This window comes from Bombina bombina, chromosome 9, assembly GCF_027579735.1.
Source record: "Bombina bombina isolate aBomBom1 chromosome 9, aBomBom1.pri, whole genome shotgun sequence".
NCBI lineage: Eukaryota > Metazoa > Chordata > Amphibia > Anura > Bombinatoridae > Bombina > Bombina bombina.
Window position 1 is genome coordinate 11,364,684 of NC_069507.1, and position 15,474 is coordinate 11,380,157.

At 36.8% G+C, this 15,474-nt stretch overlaps 1 protein-coding gene across 1 annotated transcript in view; it reads left to right on the forward strand.

The window, feature by feature from the left end:
• The window catches only part of PIK3AP1 (phosphoinositide-3-kinase adaptor protein 1), a 399,421-nt gene that overhangs the window by 152,153 nt on the left and 231,794 nt on the right, over positions 1-15,474 (forward strand). Inside the window, exon 4 of the mRNA XM_053691876.1 lies at positions 14,088-14,232. Within this exon, the coding sequence (XP_053547851.1) occupies positions 14,088-14,232 (145 nt within the window). The remainder of the gene's footprint in view (positions 1-14,087; positions 14,233-15,474) is intronic.

Here is a 15,474-nt window from a genome sequence, read left to right on the forward strand (position 1 = left end):
GTTGATAAACAGGAGGTAGGAACACAATAAATGCTGATACACCCTGATCTATTATGCACAGCTGTAGCTTATCTGTATTTATGTTCTCTGATCAGTTGATAAACAGGAGGTAGGAACACAATAAATGCTGATACACCATGATCTATTATGCACAGCTGTAGCTTATCTGTATTTATGTTCTCTGATCAGTTGATAAACAGGAGGTAGGAACACAATAAATGCTGATACACCATGATCTAGTATGCACAGCTGTAGCTTATCTGTATTTATGTTCTCTGATCAGTTGATAAACAGGAGGTAGGAACACAATAAATGCTGATACACCATGATCTATTATGCACAGCTGTAGCTTATCTGTATTTATGTTCTCTGATCAGTTAATAAACAGGAGGTAGGAACACAATAAATGCAGATACACCCTGATCTATTATGCACAGCTGTAGCTTATCTGTATTTATGTTCTCTGATCAGTTAATAAACAGGAGGTAGGAATACAATAAATGCTGATACACCCTGATCTATTATGCGCAGCTGTAGCTTATCTGTATTTATGTTCTCAGATCAGTTGATAAACAGGAGGTAGGAACACAATAAATGCTGATACACCATGATCTAGTATGCACAGCTGTAGCTTATCTGTATTTATGTTCTCTGATCAGTTGATAAACAGGAGGTAAGAACACAATAAATGCTGATACACCCTGATCTAGTATGCACAGCTGTAGCTTATCTGTATTTATGTTCTCAGATCAGTTGATAAACAGGAGGTAGGAACACAATAAATGCTAATACACCCTGATCTAGTATGCACAGCTGTAGCTTATCTGTATTTATGTTCTCAGATCAGTTGATAAACAGGAGGTAGGAACACAATAAATGCTAATACACCCTGATCTATTATGCACAGCTGTAGCTTATCTGTATTTATGTTCTCTGATCAGTTGATAAACAGGAGGTAGGAACACAATAAATGCTGATACACCCTGATCTATTATGCACAGCTGTAGCTTATCTGTATTTATGTTCTCTGATCAGTTGATAAACAGAAGAACACAATAAATGCTGATACACCATGATCTATTATGCACAGCTGTAGGTTATCTGTATTTATGTTCTCTGATCAGATGATAAACAGGAGGTAGGAACACAATAAATGCTGATACACCATGATCTATTATGCACAGCTGTAGCTTATCTGTATTTATGTTCTCTGATCAGATGATAAACAGGAGGTAGGAACACAATAAATGCTGATACACCCTGATCTATTATGCACAGCTGTAGCTTATCTGTATTTATGTTCTCTGATCAGTTGATAAACAGGAGGTAAGAACACAATAAATGCTGATACACCATGATCTATTATGCACAGCTGTAGCTTCTCTGTATTTATGTTCTCTGATCAGTTGATAAACAGGAGGTAGGAACACAATAAATGCTGATACACCCTGATCTATTATGCACAGCTGTAGCTTATCTGTATTTATGTTCTCTGATCAGTTGATAAACAGGAGGTAGGAACACAATAAATGCTGATACACCCTGATCTATTATGCACAGCTGTAGCTTATCTGTATTTATGTTCTCTGATCAGTTGATAAACAGAAGAACACAATAAATGCTGATACACCCTGATCTATTATGCACAGCTGTAGCTTATCTGTATTTATGTTCTCTGATCAGTTGATAAACAGGAGGTAGGAATACAATAAATGCTGATACACCATGATCTATTATGCACAGCTGTAGCTTATCTGTATTTATGTTCTCTGATCAGTTGATAAACAGGAGGTAAGAGCACAATAAATGCTGATACACCCTGATCTATTATGCACAGCTGTAGCTTATCTGTATTTATGTTCTCTGATCAGTTGATAAACAGGAGGTAAGAATACAATAAATGCTGATACACCATGATCTATTATGCACAGCTGTAGGTTATCTGTATTTATGTTCTCTGATCAGTTGATAAACAGGAGGTAAGAATACAATAAATGCTGATACACCATGATCTATTATGCACAGCTGTAGCTTATCTGTATTTATGTTCTCTGATCAGTTGATAAACAGGAGGTAAGAACACAATAAATGCTGATACACCCTGATCTATTATGCACAGCTGTAGGTTATCTGTATTTATGTTCTCTGATCAGTTAATAAACAGGAGGTAAGAATACAATAAATGCTGATACACCATGATCTATTATGCACAGCTGTAGCTTATCTGTATTTATGTTCTCTGATCAGTTGATAAACATGAGATAAGAACACAATAAATGCTGATACACCATGATCTATTATGTACAGCTGTAGCTTATCTGTATTTATGTTCTCAGATCAGTTGATAAACATGAGATAAGAACACAATAAATGCTGATACACCATGATCTATTATGTACAGCTGTAGCTTATCTGTATTTATGTTCTCTGATCAGTTGATAAACATGAGATAAGAACACAATAAATGCTGATACACCATGATCTATTATGTACAGCTGTAGCTTATCTGTATTTATGTTCTCTGATCAGTTGATAAACAGAAGAACACAATAAATGCTGATACACCATGATCTATTATGCACAGCTGTAGCTTATCTGTATTTATGTTCTCTGATCAGTTGATAAACAGGAGGTAAGAATACAATAAATGCTGATACACCATGATCTATTATGCACAGCTGTAGCTTATCTGTATTTATGTTCTCTGATCAGTTGATAAACAGAAGAACACAATAAATGCTGATACACCATGATCTATTATGCGCAGCTGTAGCTTATCTGTATTTATGTTCTCTGATCAGTTGATAAACAGGAGGTAGGAACACAATAAATGCTGATACACCCTGATCTATTATGCACAGCTGTAGCTTATCTGTATTTATGTTCTCTGATCAGTTGATAAACAGGAGGTAGGAATACAATAAATGCTGATACACCCTGATCTATTATGCACAGCTGTAGCTTATCTGTATTTATGTTCTCTGATCAGTTGATAAACAGGAGGTAGGAACACAATAAATGCTGATACACCCTGATCTATTATGCACAGCTGTAGCTTATCTGTATTTATGTTCTCTGATCAGTTAATAAACAGGAGGTAGGAACACAATAAATGCTGATACACCCTGATCTATTATGCACAGCTGTAGCTAATCTGTATTTATGTTCTCTGATCAGTTGATAAACAGGAGGTAAGAATACAATAAATGCTGATACACCATGATCTATTATGCACAGCTGTAGCTTATCTGTATTTATGTTCTCTGATCAGTTGATAAACAGGAGGTAGGAACACAATAAATGCTGATACACCCTGATCTATTATGCACAGCTGTAGCTTAACTGTATTTATGTTCTCTGATCAGTTGATAAACAGGAGGTAAGAACACAATAAATGCTGATACACCCTGATCTATTATGCACAGCTGTAGCTTATCTGTATTTATGTTCTCTGATCAGTTAATAAACAGGAGGTAGGAACACAATAAATGCTGATACACCCTGATCTATTATGCACAGCTGTAGCTTATCTGTATTTATGTTCTCTGATCAGTTGATAAACAGGAGGTAGGAATACAATAAATGCTGATACACCCTGATCTATTATGCACAGCTGTAGCTTATCTGTATTTATGTTCTCTGATCAGTTGATAAACAGGGGGTAGGAACACAATAAATGCTGATACACCCTGATCTATTATGCACAGCTGTAGCTAATCTGTATTTATGTTCTCTGATCAGTTAATAAACAGGAGGTAGGAACACAATAAATGCTGATACACCCTGATCTATTATGCACAGCTGTAGCTTATCTGTATTTATGTTCTCAGATCAGTTGATAAACATGAGGTAGGAACACAATAAATGCTGATACACCATGATCTATTATGCACAGCTGTAGCTTATCTGTATTTATGTTCTCTGATCAGATGATAAACAGGAGGTAGGAACACAATAAATGCTGATACACCATGATCTATTATGCACAGCTGTAGCTTATCTGTATTTATGTTCTCTGATCAGATGATAAACAGGAGGTAGGAACACAATAAACGCTGAAACACCATGATCTATTATGCACAGCTGTAGCTTATCTGTATTTATGTTCTCTGATCAGTTGATAAACAGGAGGTAGGAACACAATAAATGCTGAAACACCATGATCTATTATGCACAGCTGTAGCTTATCTGTATTTATGTTCTCTGATCAGTTAATAAACAGGAGGTAAGAATACAATAAATGCTGATACACCCTGATCTATTATGCACAGCTGTAGCTTATCTGTATTTATGTTCTCAGATCAGTTGATAAACAGGAGGTAGGAACACAATAAATGCTGCTACACCATGATCTATTATGCACAGCTGTAGCTTATCTGTATTTATGTTCTCTGATCAGTTGATAAACAGGAGGTAAGAACACAATAAATGCTGATACACCATGATCTATTATGCACAGCTGTAGGTTATCTGTATTTATGTTCTCTGATCAGATGATAAACAGGAGGTAGGAACACAATAAATGCTGATACACCCTGATCTAGTTTGCACAGCTGTAGCTTATCTGTATTTATGTTCTCAGATCAGTTGATAAACAGGAGGTAGGTACACAATAAATGCTGATACACCATGATCTATTATGCACAGCTGTAGCTTATCTGTATTTATGTTCTCTGATCAGTTAATAAACAGGAGGTAGGAACACAATAAATGCTGATACACCATGATCTATTATGCACAGCTGTAGCTTATCTGTATTTATGTTCTCTGATCAGTTGATAAACAGGAGGTAGGAACACAATAAATGCTGATACACCATGATCTTTTATGCACAGCTGTAGGTTATCTGTATTTATGTTCTCTGATCAGTTGATAAACAGGAGGTAGGAACACAATAAATGCTGATACACCATGATCTATTATGCACAGCTGTAGGTTATCTGTATTTATGTTCTCTGATCAGTTGATAAACAGGAGGTAGGAACACAATAAATGCTGATACACCATGATCTTTTATGCACAGCTGTAGGTTATCTGTATTTATGTTCTCTGATCAGTTGATAAACAGGAGGTAAGAACACAATAAATGCTGATGCACCCTGATCTATTATGCACAGCTGTAGCTTATCTGTATTTATGTTCTCTGATCAGTTGATAAACAGGAGGTAGGAATACAATAAATGCTGATACACCCTGATCTATTATGCACAGCTGTAGCTTATCTGTATTTATGTTCTCTGATCAGTTGATAAACAGGAGGTAAGAACACAATAAATGCTGATACACCCTGATCTATTATGCACAGCTGTAGCTTATCTGTATTTATGTTCTCTGATCAGTTGATAAACAGGAGGTAGGAACACAATAAATGCTGATACACCATGATCTATTATGCACAGCTGTAGCTTATCTGTATTTATGTTCTCAGATCAGTTGATAAACAGGAGGTAGGAACACAATAAATGCTGATACACCATGATCTATTATGCACAGCTGTAGCTTATCTGTATTTATGTTCTCTGATCAATTGATAAACAGGAGGTAGGAATACAATAAATGCTGATACACCATGATCTAGCATGCACAGCTGTAGCTTATCTGTATTTATGTTCTCTGATCAGTTGATAAACAGGAGGTAAGAACACAATAAATGCTGATACACCCTGATCTATTATGCACAGCTGTAGCTTATCTGTATTTATGTTCTCTGATCAGATGATAAACAGGAGGTAGGAACACAATAAATGCTGATACACCATGATCTATTATGCACAGCTGTAGCTTATCTGTATTTATGTTCTCTGATCAGTTGATAAACAGGAGGTAAGAATACAATAAATGCTGATACACCATGATCTATTATGCACAGCTGTAGCTTATCTGTATTTATGTTCTCTGATCAGTTGATAAACAGGAGGTAGGAACACAATAAATGCTGATACACCATGATCTATTATGCACAGCTGTAGCTTATCTGTATTTATGTTCTCTGATCAGTTGATAAACAGGAGGTAGGAACACAATAAATGCTGATACACCATGATCTATTATGCACAGCTGTAGCTTATCTGTATTTATGTTCTCAGATCAGTTAATAAACAGGAGGTAGGAATACAATAAATGCTGATACACCATGATCTATTATGTACAGCTGTAGCTTATCTGTATTTATGTTCTCTGATCAGTTGATAAACAGGAGGTAGGAACACAATAAATGCTGATACACCATGATCTATTATGCACAGCTGTAGCTAATCTGTATTTATGTTCTCTGATCAGTTGATAAACAGGAGGTAAGAACACAATAAATGCTAATACACCCTGATCTATTATGCACAGCTGTAGCTTATCTGTATTTATGTTCTCTGATCAGTTGATAAACAGGAGGTAAGAACACAATAAATGCTGATACACCATGATCTATTATGCACAGCTGTAGCTTATCTGTATTTATGTTCTCTGATCAGTTAATAAACAGGAGGTAGGAATACAATAAATGCTGATACACCATGATCTATTATGCACAGCTGTAGCTTATCTGTATTTATGTTCTCTGATCAGATGATAAACAGGAGGTAGGAACACAATAAATGCTGATACACCATGATCTATTATGCACAGCTGTAGCTTATCTGTATTTATGTTCTCTGATCAGTTGATAAACAGAAGAACACAATAAATGCTGATACACCCTGATCTATTATGCACAGCTGTAGCTTATCTGTATTTATGTTCTCTGATCAGTTGATAAACAGGAGGTAGGAACACAATAAATGCTGATACACCCTGATCTATTATGCACAGCTGTAGCTTATCTGTATTTATGTTCTCTGATCAGTTGATAAACAGGAGGTAGGAACACAATAAATGCTGCTACACTATGATCTATTATGCACAGCTGTAGCTTATCTGTATTTATGTTCTCTGATCAGTTGATAAACAGGAGGTAGGAACACAATAAATGCTGATACACCATGATCTATTATGCACAGCTGTAGCTTATCTGTATTTATGTTCTCAGATCAGTTAATAAACAGGAGGTAAGAACACAATAAATGCTGATACACCCTGATCTATTATGCACAGCTGTAGCTTATCTGTATTTATGTTCTCTGATCAGTTGATAAACAGGAGGTAGGAACACAATAAATGCTAATGCGCCATGATCTATTATGCACAGCTGTAGCTTCTCTGTATTTATGTTCTCTGATCAGTTGATAAACAGGAGGTAGGAACACAATAAATGCTGATACACCCTGATCTATTATGCACAGCTGTAGCTTATCTGTATTTATGTTCTCTGATCAGTTGATAAACAGGAGGTAGGAACACAATAAATGCTGATACACCCTGATCTATTATGCGCAGCTGTAGCTTATCTGTATTTATGTTCTCTGATCAGTTGATAAACAGGAGGTAGGAACACAATAAATGCTGATACACCCTGATCTATTATGCACAGCTGTAGCTTATCTGTATTTATGTTCTCTGATCAGTTGATAAACAGGAGGTAGGAACACAATAAATGCTGATACACCATGATCTATTATGCACAGCTGTAGCTTATCTGTATTTATGTTCTCTGATCAGTTGATAAACAGGAGGTAAGAACACAATAAATGCTGATACACCCTGATCTATTATGCACAGCTGTAGCTAATCTGTATTTATGTTCTCAGATCAGTTGATAAACAGGAGGTAAGAACACAATAAATGCTGATACACCATGATCTATTATGCACAGCTGTAGCTTATCTGTATTTATGTTCTCTGATCAGTTGATAAACAAGAGGTAGGAACACAATAAATGCTGATACACCCTGATCTATTATGCGCAGCTGTAGCTTATCTGTATTTATGTTCTCTGATCAGTTGATAAACAGGAGGTAAGAACACAATAAATGCTGATACACCCTGATCTATTATGCGCAGCTGTAGCTTATCTGTATTTATGTTCTCTGATCAGTTGATAAACAGGAGGTAAGAACACAATAAATGCTGATACACCCTGATCTATTATGCGCAGCTGTAGCTTATCTGTATTTATGTTCTCTGATCAGTTGATAAACAGGAGGTAGGAATACAATAAATGCTGATACACCATGATCTATTATGCACAGCTGTAGCTTATCTGTATTTATGTTCTCTGATCAGTTGATAAACAGGAGGTAAGAACACAATAAATGCTGATACACCCTGATCTATTATGCGCAGCTGTAGCTTATCTGTATTTATGTTCTCTGATCAGTTGATAAACAGAAGAACACAATAAATGCTGATACACCATGATCTATTATGCACAGCTGTAGCTTATCTGTATTTATGTTCTCTGATCAGTTGATAAACAGGAGGTAAGAGCACAATAAATGCTGATACACCCTGATCTATTATGCACAGCTGTAGCTTATCTGTATTTATGTTCTCTGATCAGTTGATAAACAGGAGGTAAGAGCACAATAAATGCTGATACACCCTGATCTATTATGCACAGCTGTAGCTTATCTGTATTTATGTTCTCTGATCAGTTGATAAACAGGAGGTAAGAGCACAATAAATGCTGATACACCCTGATCTATTATGCGCAGCTGTAGCTTATCTGTATTTATGTTCTCTGATCAGATGATAAACAGGAGGTAGGAACACAATAAATGCTGATACACCCTGATCTATTATGCACAGCTGTAGCTTATCTGTATTTATGTTCTCTGATCAGTTGATAAACAGGAGGTAGGAATACAATAAATGCTGATACACCATGATCTATTATGCACAGCTGTAGCTTATCTGTATTTATGTTCTCTGATCAGTTGATAAACAGGAGGTAGGAACACAATAAATGCTGATACACCATGATCTATTATGCACAGCTGTAGCTTATCTGTATTTATGTTCTCTGATCAGTTGATAAACAGGAGGTAGGAACACAATAAATGCTGCTACACCATGATCTATTATGCACAGCTGTAGCTTATCTGTATTTATGTTCTCTGATCAGTTGATAAACAGGAGGTAGGAACACAATAAATGCTGATACACCCTGATCTATTATGCACAGCTGTAGCTTATCTGTATTTATGTTCTCTGATCAGTTGATAAACAGAAGAACACAATAAATGCTGATACACCATGATCTATTATGCGCAGCTGTAGCTTATCTGTATTTATGTTCTCTGATCAGTTGATAAACAGGAGGTAGGAACACAATAAATGCTGATGCACCCTGATCTATTATGCGCAGCTGTAGCTTATCTGTATTTATGTTCTCTGATCAGTTGATAAACAGGAGGTAGGAACACAATAAATGCTGATGCACCCTGATCTATTATGCGCAGCTGTAGCTTATCTGTATTTATGTTCTCTGATCAGTTGATAAACAGGAGGTAGGAACACAATAAATGCTGATACACCATGATCTATTATGCACAGCTGTAGCTTATCTGTATTTATGTTCTCAGATCAGTTAATAAACAGGAGGTAGGAATACAATAAATGCTGATACACCATGATCTATTATGTACAGCTGTAGCTTATCTGTATTTATGTTCTCTGATCAGTTGATAAACAGGAGGTAGGAACACAATAAATGCTGATACACCATGATCTATTATGCACAGCTGTAGCTAATCTGTATTTATGTTCTCTGATCAGTTGATAAACAGGAGGTAAGAACACAATAAATGCTAATACACCCTGATCTATTATGCACAGCTGTAGCTTATCTGTATTTATGTTCTCTGATCAGTTGATAAACAGGAGGTAAGAACACAATAAATGCTGATACACCATGATCTATTATGCACAGCTGTAGCTTATCTGTATTTATGTTCTCTGATCAGTTAATAAACAGGAGGTAGGAATACAATAAATGCTGATACACCATGATCTATTATGCACAGCTGTAGCTTATCTGTATTTATGTTCTCTGATCAGATGATAAACAGGAGGTAGGAACACAATAAATGCTGATACACCATGATCTATTATGCACAGCTGTAGCTTATCTGTATTTATGTTCTCTGATCAGTTGATAAACAGAAGAACACAATAAATGCTGATACACCCTGATCTATTATGCACAGCTGTAGCTTATCTGTATTTATGTTCTCTGATCAGTTGATAAACAGGAGGTAGGAACACAATAAATGCTGATACACCCTGATCTATTATGCACAGCTGTAGCTTATCTGTATTTATGTTCTCAGATCAGTTGATAAACAGGAGGTAGGAACACAATAAATGCTGCTACACCATGATCTATTATGCACAGCTGTAGCTTATCTGTATTTATGTTCTCTGATCAGTTGATAAACAGGAGGTAGGAACACAATAAATGCTGCTACACTATGATCTATTATGCACAGCTGTAGCTTATCTGTATTTATGTTCTCTGATCAGTTGATAAACAGGAGGTAGGAACACAATAAATGCTGATACACCATGATCTATTATGCACAGCTGTAGCTTATCTGTATTTATGTTCTCAGATCAGTTAATAAACAGGAGGTAAGAACACAATAAATGCTGATACACCCTGATCTATTATGCACAGCTGTAGCTTATCTGTATTTATGTTCTCTGATCAGTTGATAAACAGGAGGTAGGAACACAATAAATGCTAATGCGCCATGATCTATTATGCACAGCTGTAGCTTCTCTGTATTTATGTTCTCTGATCAGTTGATAAACAGGAGGTAGGAACACAATAAATGCTGATACACCCTGATCTATTATGCACAGCTGTAGCTTATCTGTATTTATGTTCTCTGATCAGTTGATAAACAGGAGGTAGGAACACAATAAATGCTGATACACCCTGATCTATTATGCGCAGCTGTAGCTTATCTGTATTTATGTTCTCTGATCAGTTGATAAACAGGAGGTAGGAACACAATAAATGCTGATACACCCTGATCTATTATGCACAGCTGTAGCTTATCTGTATTTATGTTCTCTGATCAGTTGATAAACAGGAGGTAGGAACACAATAAATGCTGATACACCATGATCTATTATGCACAGCTGTAGCTTATCTGTATTTATGTTCTCTGATCAGTTGATAAACAGGAGGTAAGAACACAATAAATGCTGATACACCCTGATCTATTATGCACAGCTGTAGCTAATCTGTATTTATGTTCTCAGATCAGTTGATAAACAGGAGGTAAGAACACAATAAATGCTGATACACCATGATCTATTATGCACAGCTGTAGCTTATCTGTATTTATGTTCTCTGATCAGTTGATAAACAAGAGGTAGGAACACAATAAATGCTGATACACCCTGATCTATTATGCGCAGCTGTAGCTTATCTGTATTTATGTTCTCTGATCAGTTGATAAACAGGAGGTAAGAACACAATAAATGCTGATACACCCTGATCTATTATGCGCAGCTGTAGCTTATCTGTATTTATGTTCTCTGATCAGTTGATAAACAGGAGGTAAGAACACAATAAATGCTGATACACCCTGATCTATTATGCGCAGCTGTAGCTTATCTGTATTTATGTTCTCTGATCAGTTGATAAACAGAAGAACACAATAAATGCTGATACACCATGATCTATTATGCACAGCTGTAGCTTATCTGTATTTATGTTCTCTGATCAGTTGATAAACAGGAGGTAAGAGCACAATAAATGCTGATACACCCTGATCTATTATGCACAGCTGTAGCTTATCTGTATTTATGTTCTCTGATCAGTTGATAAACAGGAGGTAAGAGCACAATAAATGCTGATACACCCTGATCTATTATGCACAGCTGTAGCTTATCTGTATTTATGTTCTCTGATCAGTTGATAAACAGGAGGTAAGAGCACAATAAATGCTGATACACCCTGATCTATTATGCGCAGCTGTAGCTTATCTGTATTTATGTTCTCTGATCAGATGATAAACAGGAGGTAGGAACACAATAAATGCTGATACACCCTGATCTATTATGCACAGCTGTAGCTTATCTGTATTTATGTTCTCTGATCAGTTGATAAACAGGAGGTAGGAATACAATAAATGCTGATACACCATGATCTATTATGCACAGCTGTAGCTTATCTGTATTTATGTTCTCTGATCAGTTGATAAACAGGAGGTAGGAACACAATAAATGCTGATACACCATGATCTATTATGCACAGCTGTAGCTAATCTGTATTTATGTTCTCAGATCAGTTGATAAACAGGAGGTAAGAACACAATAAATGCTGATACACCCTGATCTATTATGCACAGCTGTAGCTAATCTGTATTTATGTTCTCTGATCAGTTGATAAACAGGAGGTAGGAACACAATAAATGCTGATACACCATGATCTATTATGCACAGCTGTAGCTTATCTGTATTTATGTTCTCTGATCAGTTGATAAACAGGAGGTAGGAACACAATAAATGCTGCTACACCATGATCTATTATGCACAGCTGTAGCTTATCTGTATTTATGTTCTCTGATCAGTTGATAAACAGGAGGTAGGAACACAATAAATGCTGATACACCCTGATCTATTATGCACAGCTGTAGCTTATCTGTATTTATGTTCTCTGATCAGTTGATAAACAGAAGAACACAATAAATGCTAATACACCCTGATCTATTATGCACAGCTGTAGCTTCTCTGTATTTATGTTCTCTGATCAGTTGATAAACAGGAGGTAGGAATACAATAAATGCTGATACACCCTGATCTATTATGCACAGCTGTAGCTTCTCTGTATTTATGTTCTCTGATCAGTTGATAAACAGGAGGTAAGAACACAATAAATGCTGATACACCATGATCTATTATGCACAGCTGTAGCTTATCTGTATTTATGTTCTCTGATCAGTTGATAAACAGGAGGTAGGAACACAATAAATGCTGATACACCCTGATCTATTATGCACAGCTGTAGCTTATCTGTATTTATGTTCTCTGATCAGTTGATAAACAGGAGGTAGGAACACAATAAATGCTGATACACCCTGATCTATTATGCACAGCTGTAGCTTATCTGTATTTATGTTCTCTGATCAGTTAATAAACAGGGGGTAGGAACACAATAAATGCTGATACACCATGATCTATTATGCACAGCTGTAGCTTATCTGTATTTATGTTCTCTGATCAGTTGATAAACAGGAGGTAGGAACACAATAAATGCTGCTACACCATGATCTATTATGCACAGCTGTAGCTTATCTGTATTTATGTTCTCTGATCAGTTGATAAACAGGAGGTAGGAACACAATAAATGCTGATACACCCTGATCTATTATGCACAGCTGTAGCTAATCTGTATTTATGTTCTCTGATCAGTTGATAAACAGGAGGTAGGAATACAATAAATGCTGATACACCCTGATCTATTATGCACAGCTGTAGCTTATCTGTATTTATGTTCTCAGATCAGTTGATAAACAGGAGGTAGGAATACAATAAATGCTGATACACCATGATCTATTATGCACAGCTGTAGCTTATCTGTATTTATGTTCTCTGATCAGATGATAAACAGGAGGTAGGAACACAATAAATGCTGATACACCCTGATCTATTATGCACAGCTGTAGCTTATCTGTATTTATGTTCTCTGATCAGATGATAAACAGGAGGTAGGAACACAATAAATGCTGATACACCATGATCTATTATGCACAGCTGTAGCTTATCTGTATTTATGTTCTCTGATCAGTTGATAAACAGGAGGTAAGAACACAATAAATGCTGATGCACCATGATCTATTATGCACAGCTGTAGCTTATCTGTATTTATGTTCTCTGATCAGATGATAAACAGGAGGTAGGAACACAATAAATGCTGCTACACTATGATCTATTATGCACAGCTGTAGGTTATCTGTATTTATGTTCTCTGATCAGTTGATAAACAGGAGGTAGGAACACAATAAATGCTGATACACCATGATCTATTATGCACAGCTGTAGCTTATCTGTATTTATGTTCTCTGATCAGTTAATAAACAGGAGGTAGGAATACAATAAATGCTGATACACCCTGATCTATTATGCACAGAATTATACCAGATAACAACCGACTTCCTAGTTAATACTAAAATGTTTTTCACGGTTATATCTTTTTTCAGATAAAAACACAAATGTACTTTATCTTTAAATGCAAGCTTGACTATCAAATTAAAAATGAGGTCTTTTTCCAACCACCTAATGGCACTTCCGTTAGACAGCCGGCAACTTTAGTGAATGAATATATATTATATGTGGATGCGCCGGGTAAGACTTTCTTTTACTTTTTATATAAAATATGTCATGCAAGTTTCCTAACCATAATGTTTCTCTGTGTCACACACAAAAGCAAGTGCCATATGAACATAGGATCTGTGCACATGCACAGTGTATGAATGAGGGTACACAGGCCATATGAACATAGGATCCGTGCATATGCACAGTGTATGAATGAGGGTACACAGGCCATATGAACATAGGATCTGTGCACATGCACAGTGTATGAATGAGGGTACACAGGCCATATGAACATAGGATCTGTGCACATGCACAGTGTATGAATGAGGGTACACAGGCCATATGAACATAGGATCCGTGCATATGCACAGTGTATGAATGAGGGTACACAGGCCATATGAACATAGGATTTGTGCACATGCACAGTGTATGAATGAGGGTGCACAGGCCATATGAACATAGGATCCGTGCCCATGCACAGTGTATGAATGAGGGTACACAGGCCATATGAACATATGATCCGTGCACATGCACAGTGTATGAATGAGGGTGCACAGGCCATATGAACATAGCATCCATGCAGTGTATGAATGAGGGTGCACAGGCCATATGAACATATGATCCGTGCACATGCACAGTGTATGAATGAGGGTGCACAGGCCATATGAACATAGCATCCATGCAGTGTATGAATGAGGGTGCACAGGCCATATGAACATAGGATCCGTGCATATGCACAGTGTATGAATGAGGGTACACAGGCCATATGAACATAGGATTTGTGCACATGCACAGTGTATGAATGAGGGTGCACAGGCCATATGAACATAGCATCCATGCAGTGTATGAATGAGGGTGCACAGGCCATATGAACATAGGATCCGTGCACATGCACAGTGTATGAATGAGGGTACACAGGCCATATGAACACAGGATCCGTGCACATGCACAGTGTATGAATGAGGGTACACAGGCCATATGAACATAGGATCCTTGCACATGCACAGTGTATAAATGAGGGTGCACAGGCCATATGAACATAGGATCCGTGCACATGCACAGTGTATAAATGAGGGTGCACAGGCCATATGAACTTAGGATCCGTGCACATGCACAGTGTATGAATGAGGGTGCACAGGCCATATGAACATAGGATCCGTGCACATGCACAGTGTATGAAAAAGGGTACACAGGCCATATTAACATAGGATCCGTACACATGCACAGTGAATGAATGAGGGTACACAGGCCATATGAACATAGGATCCATGC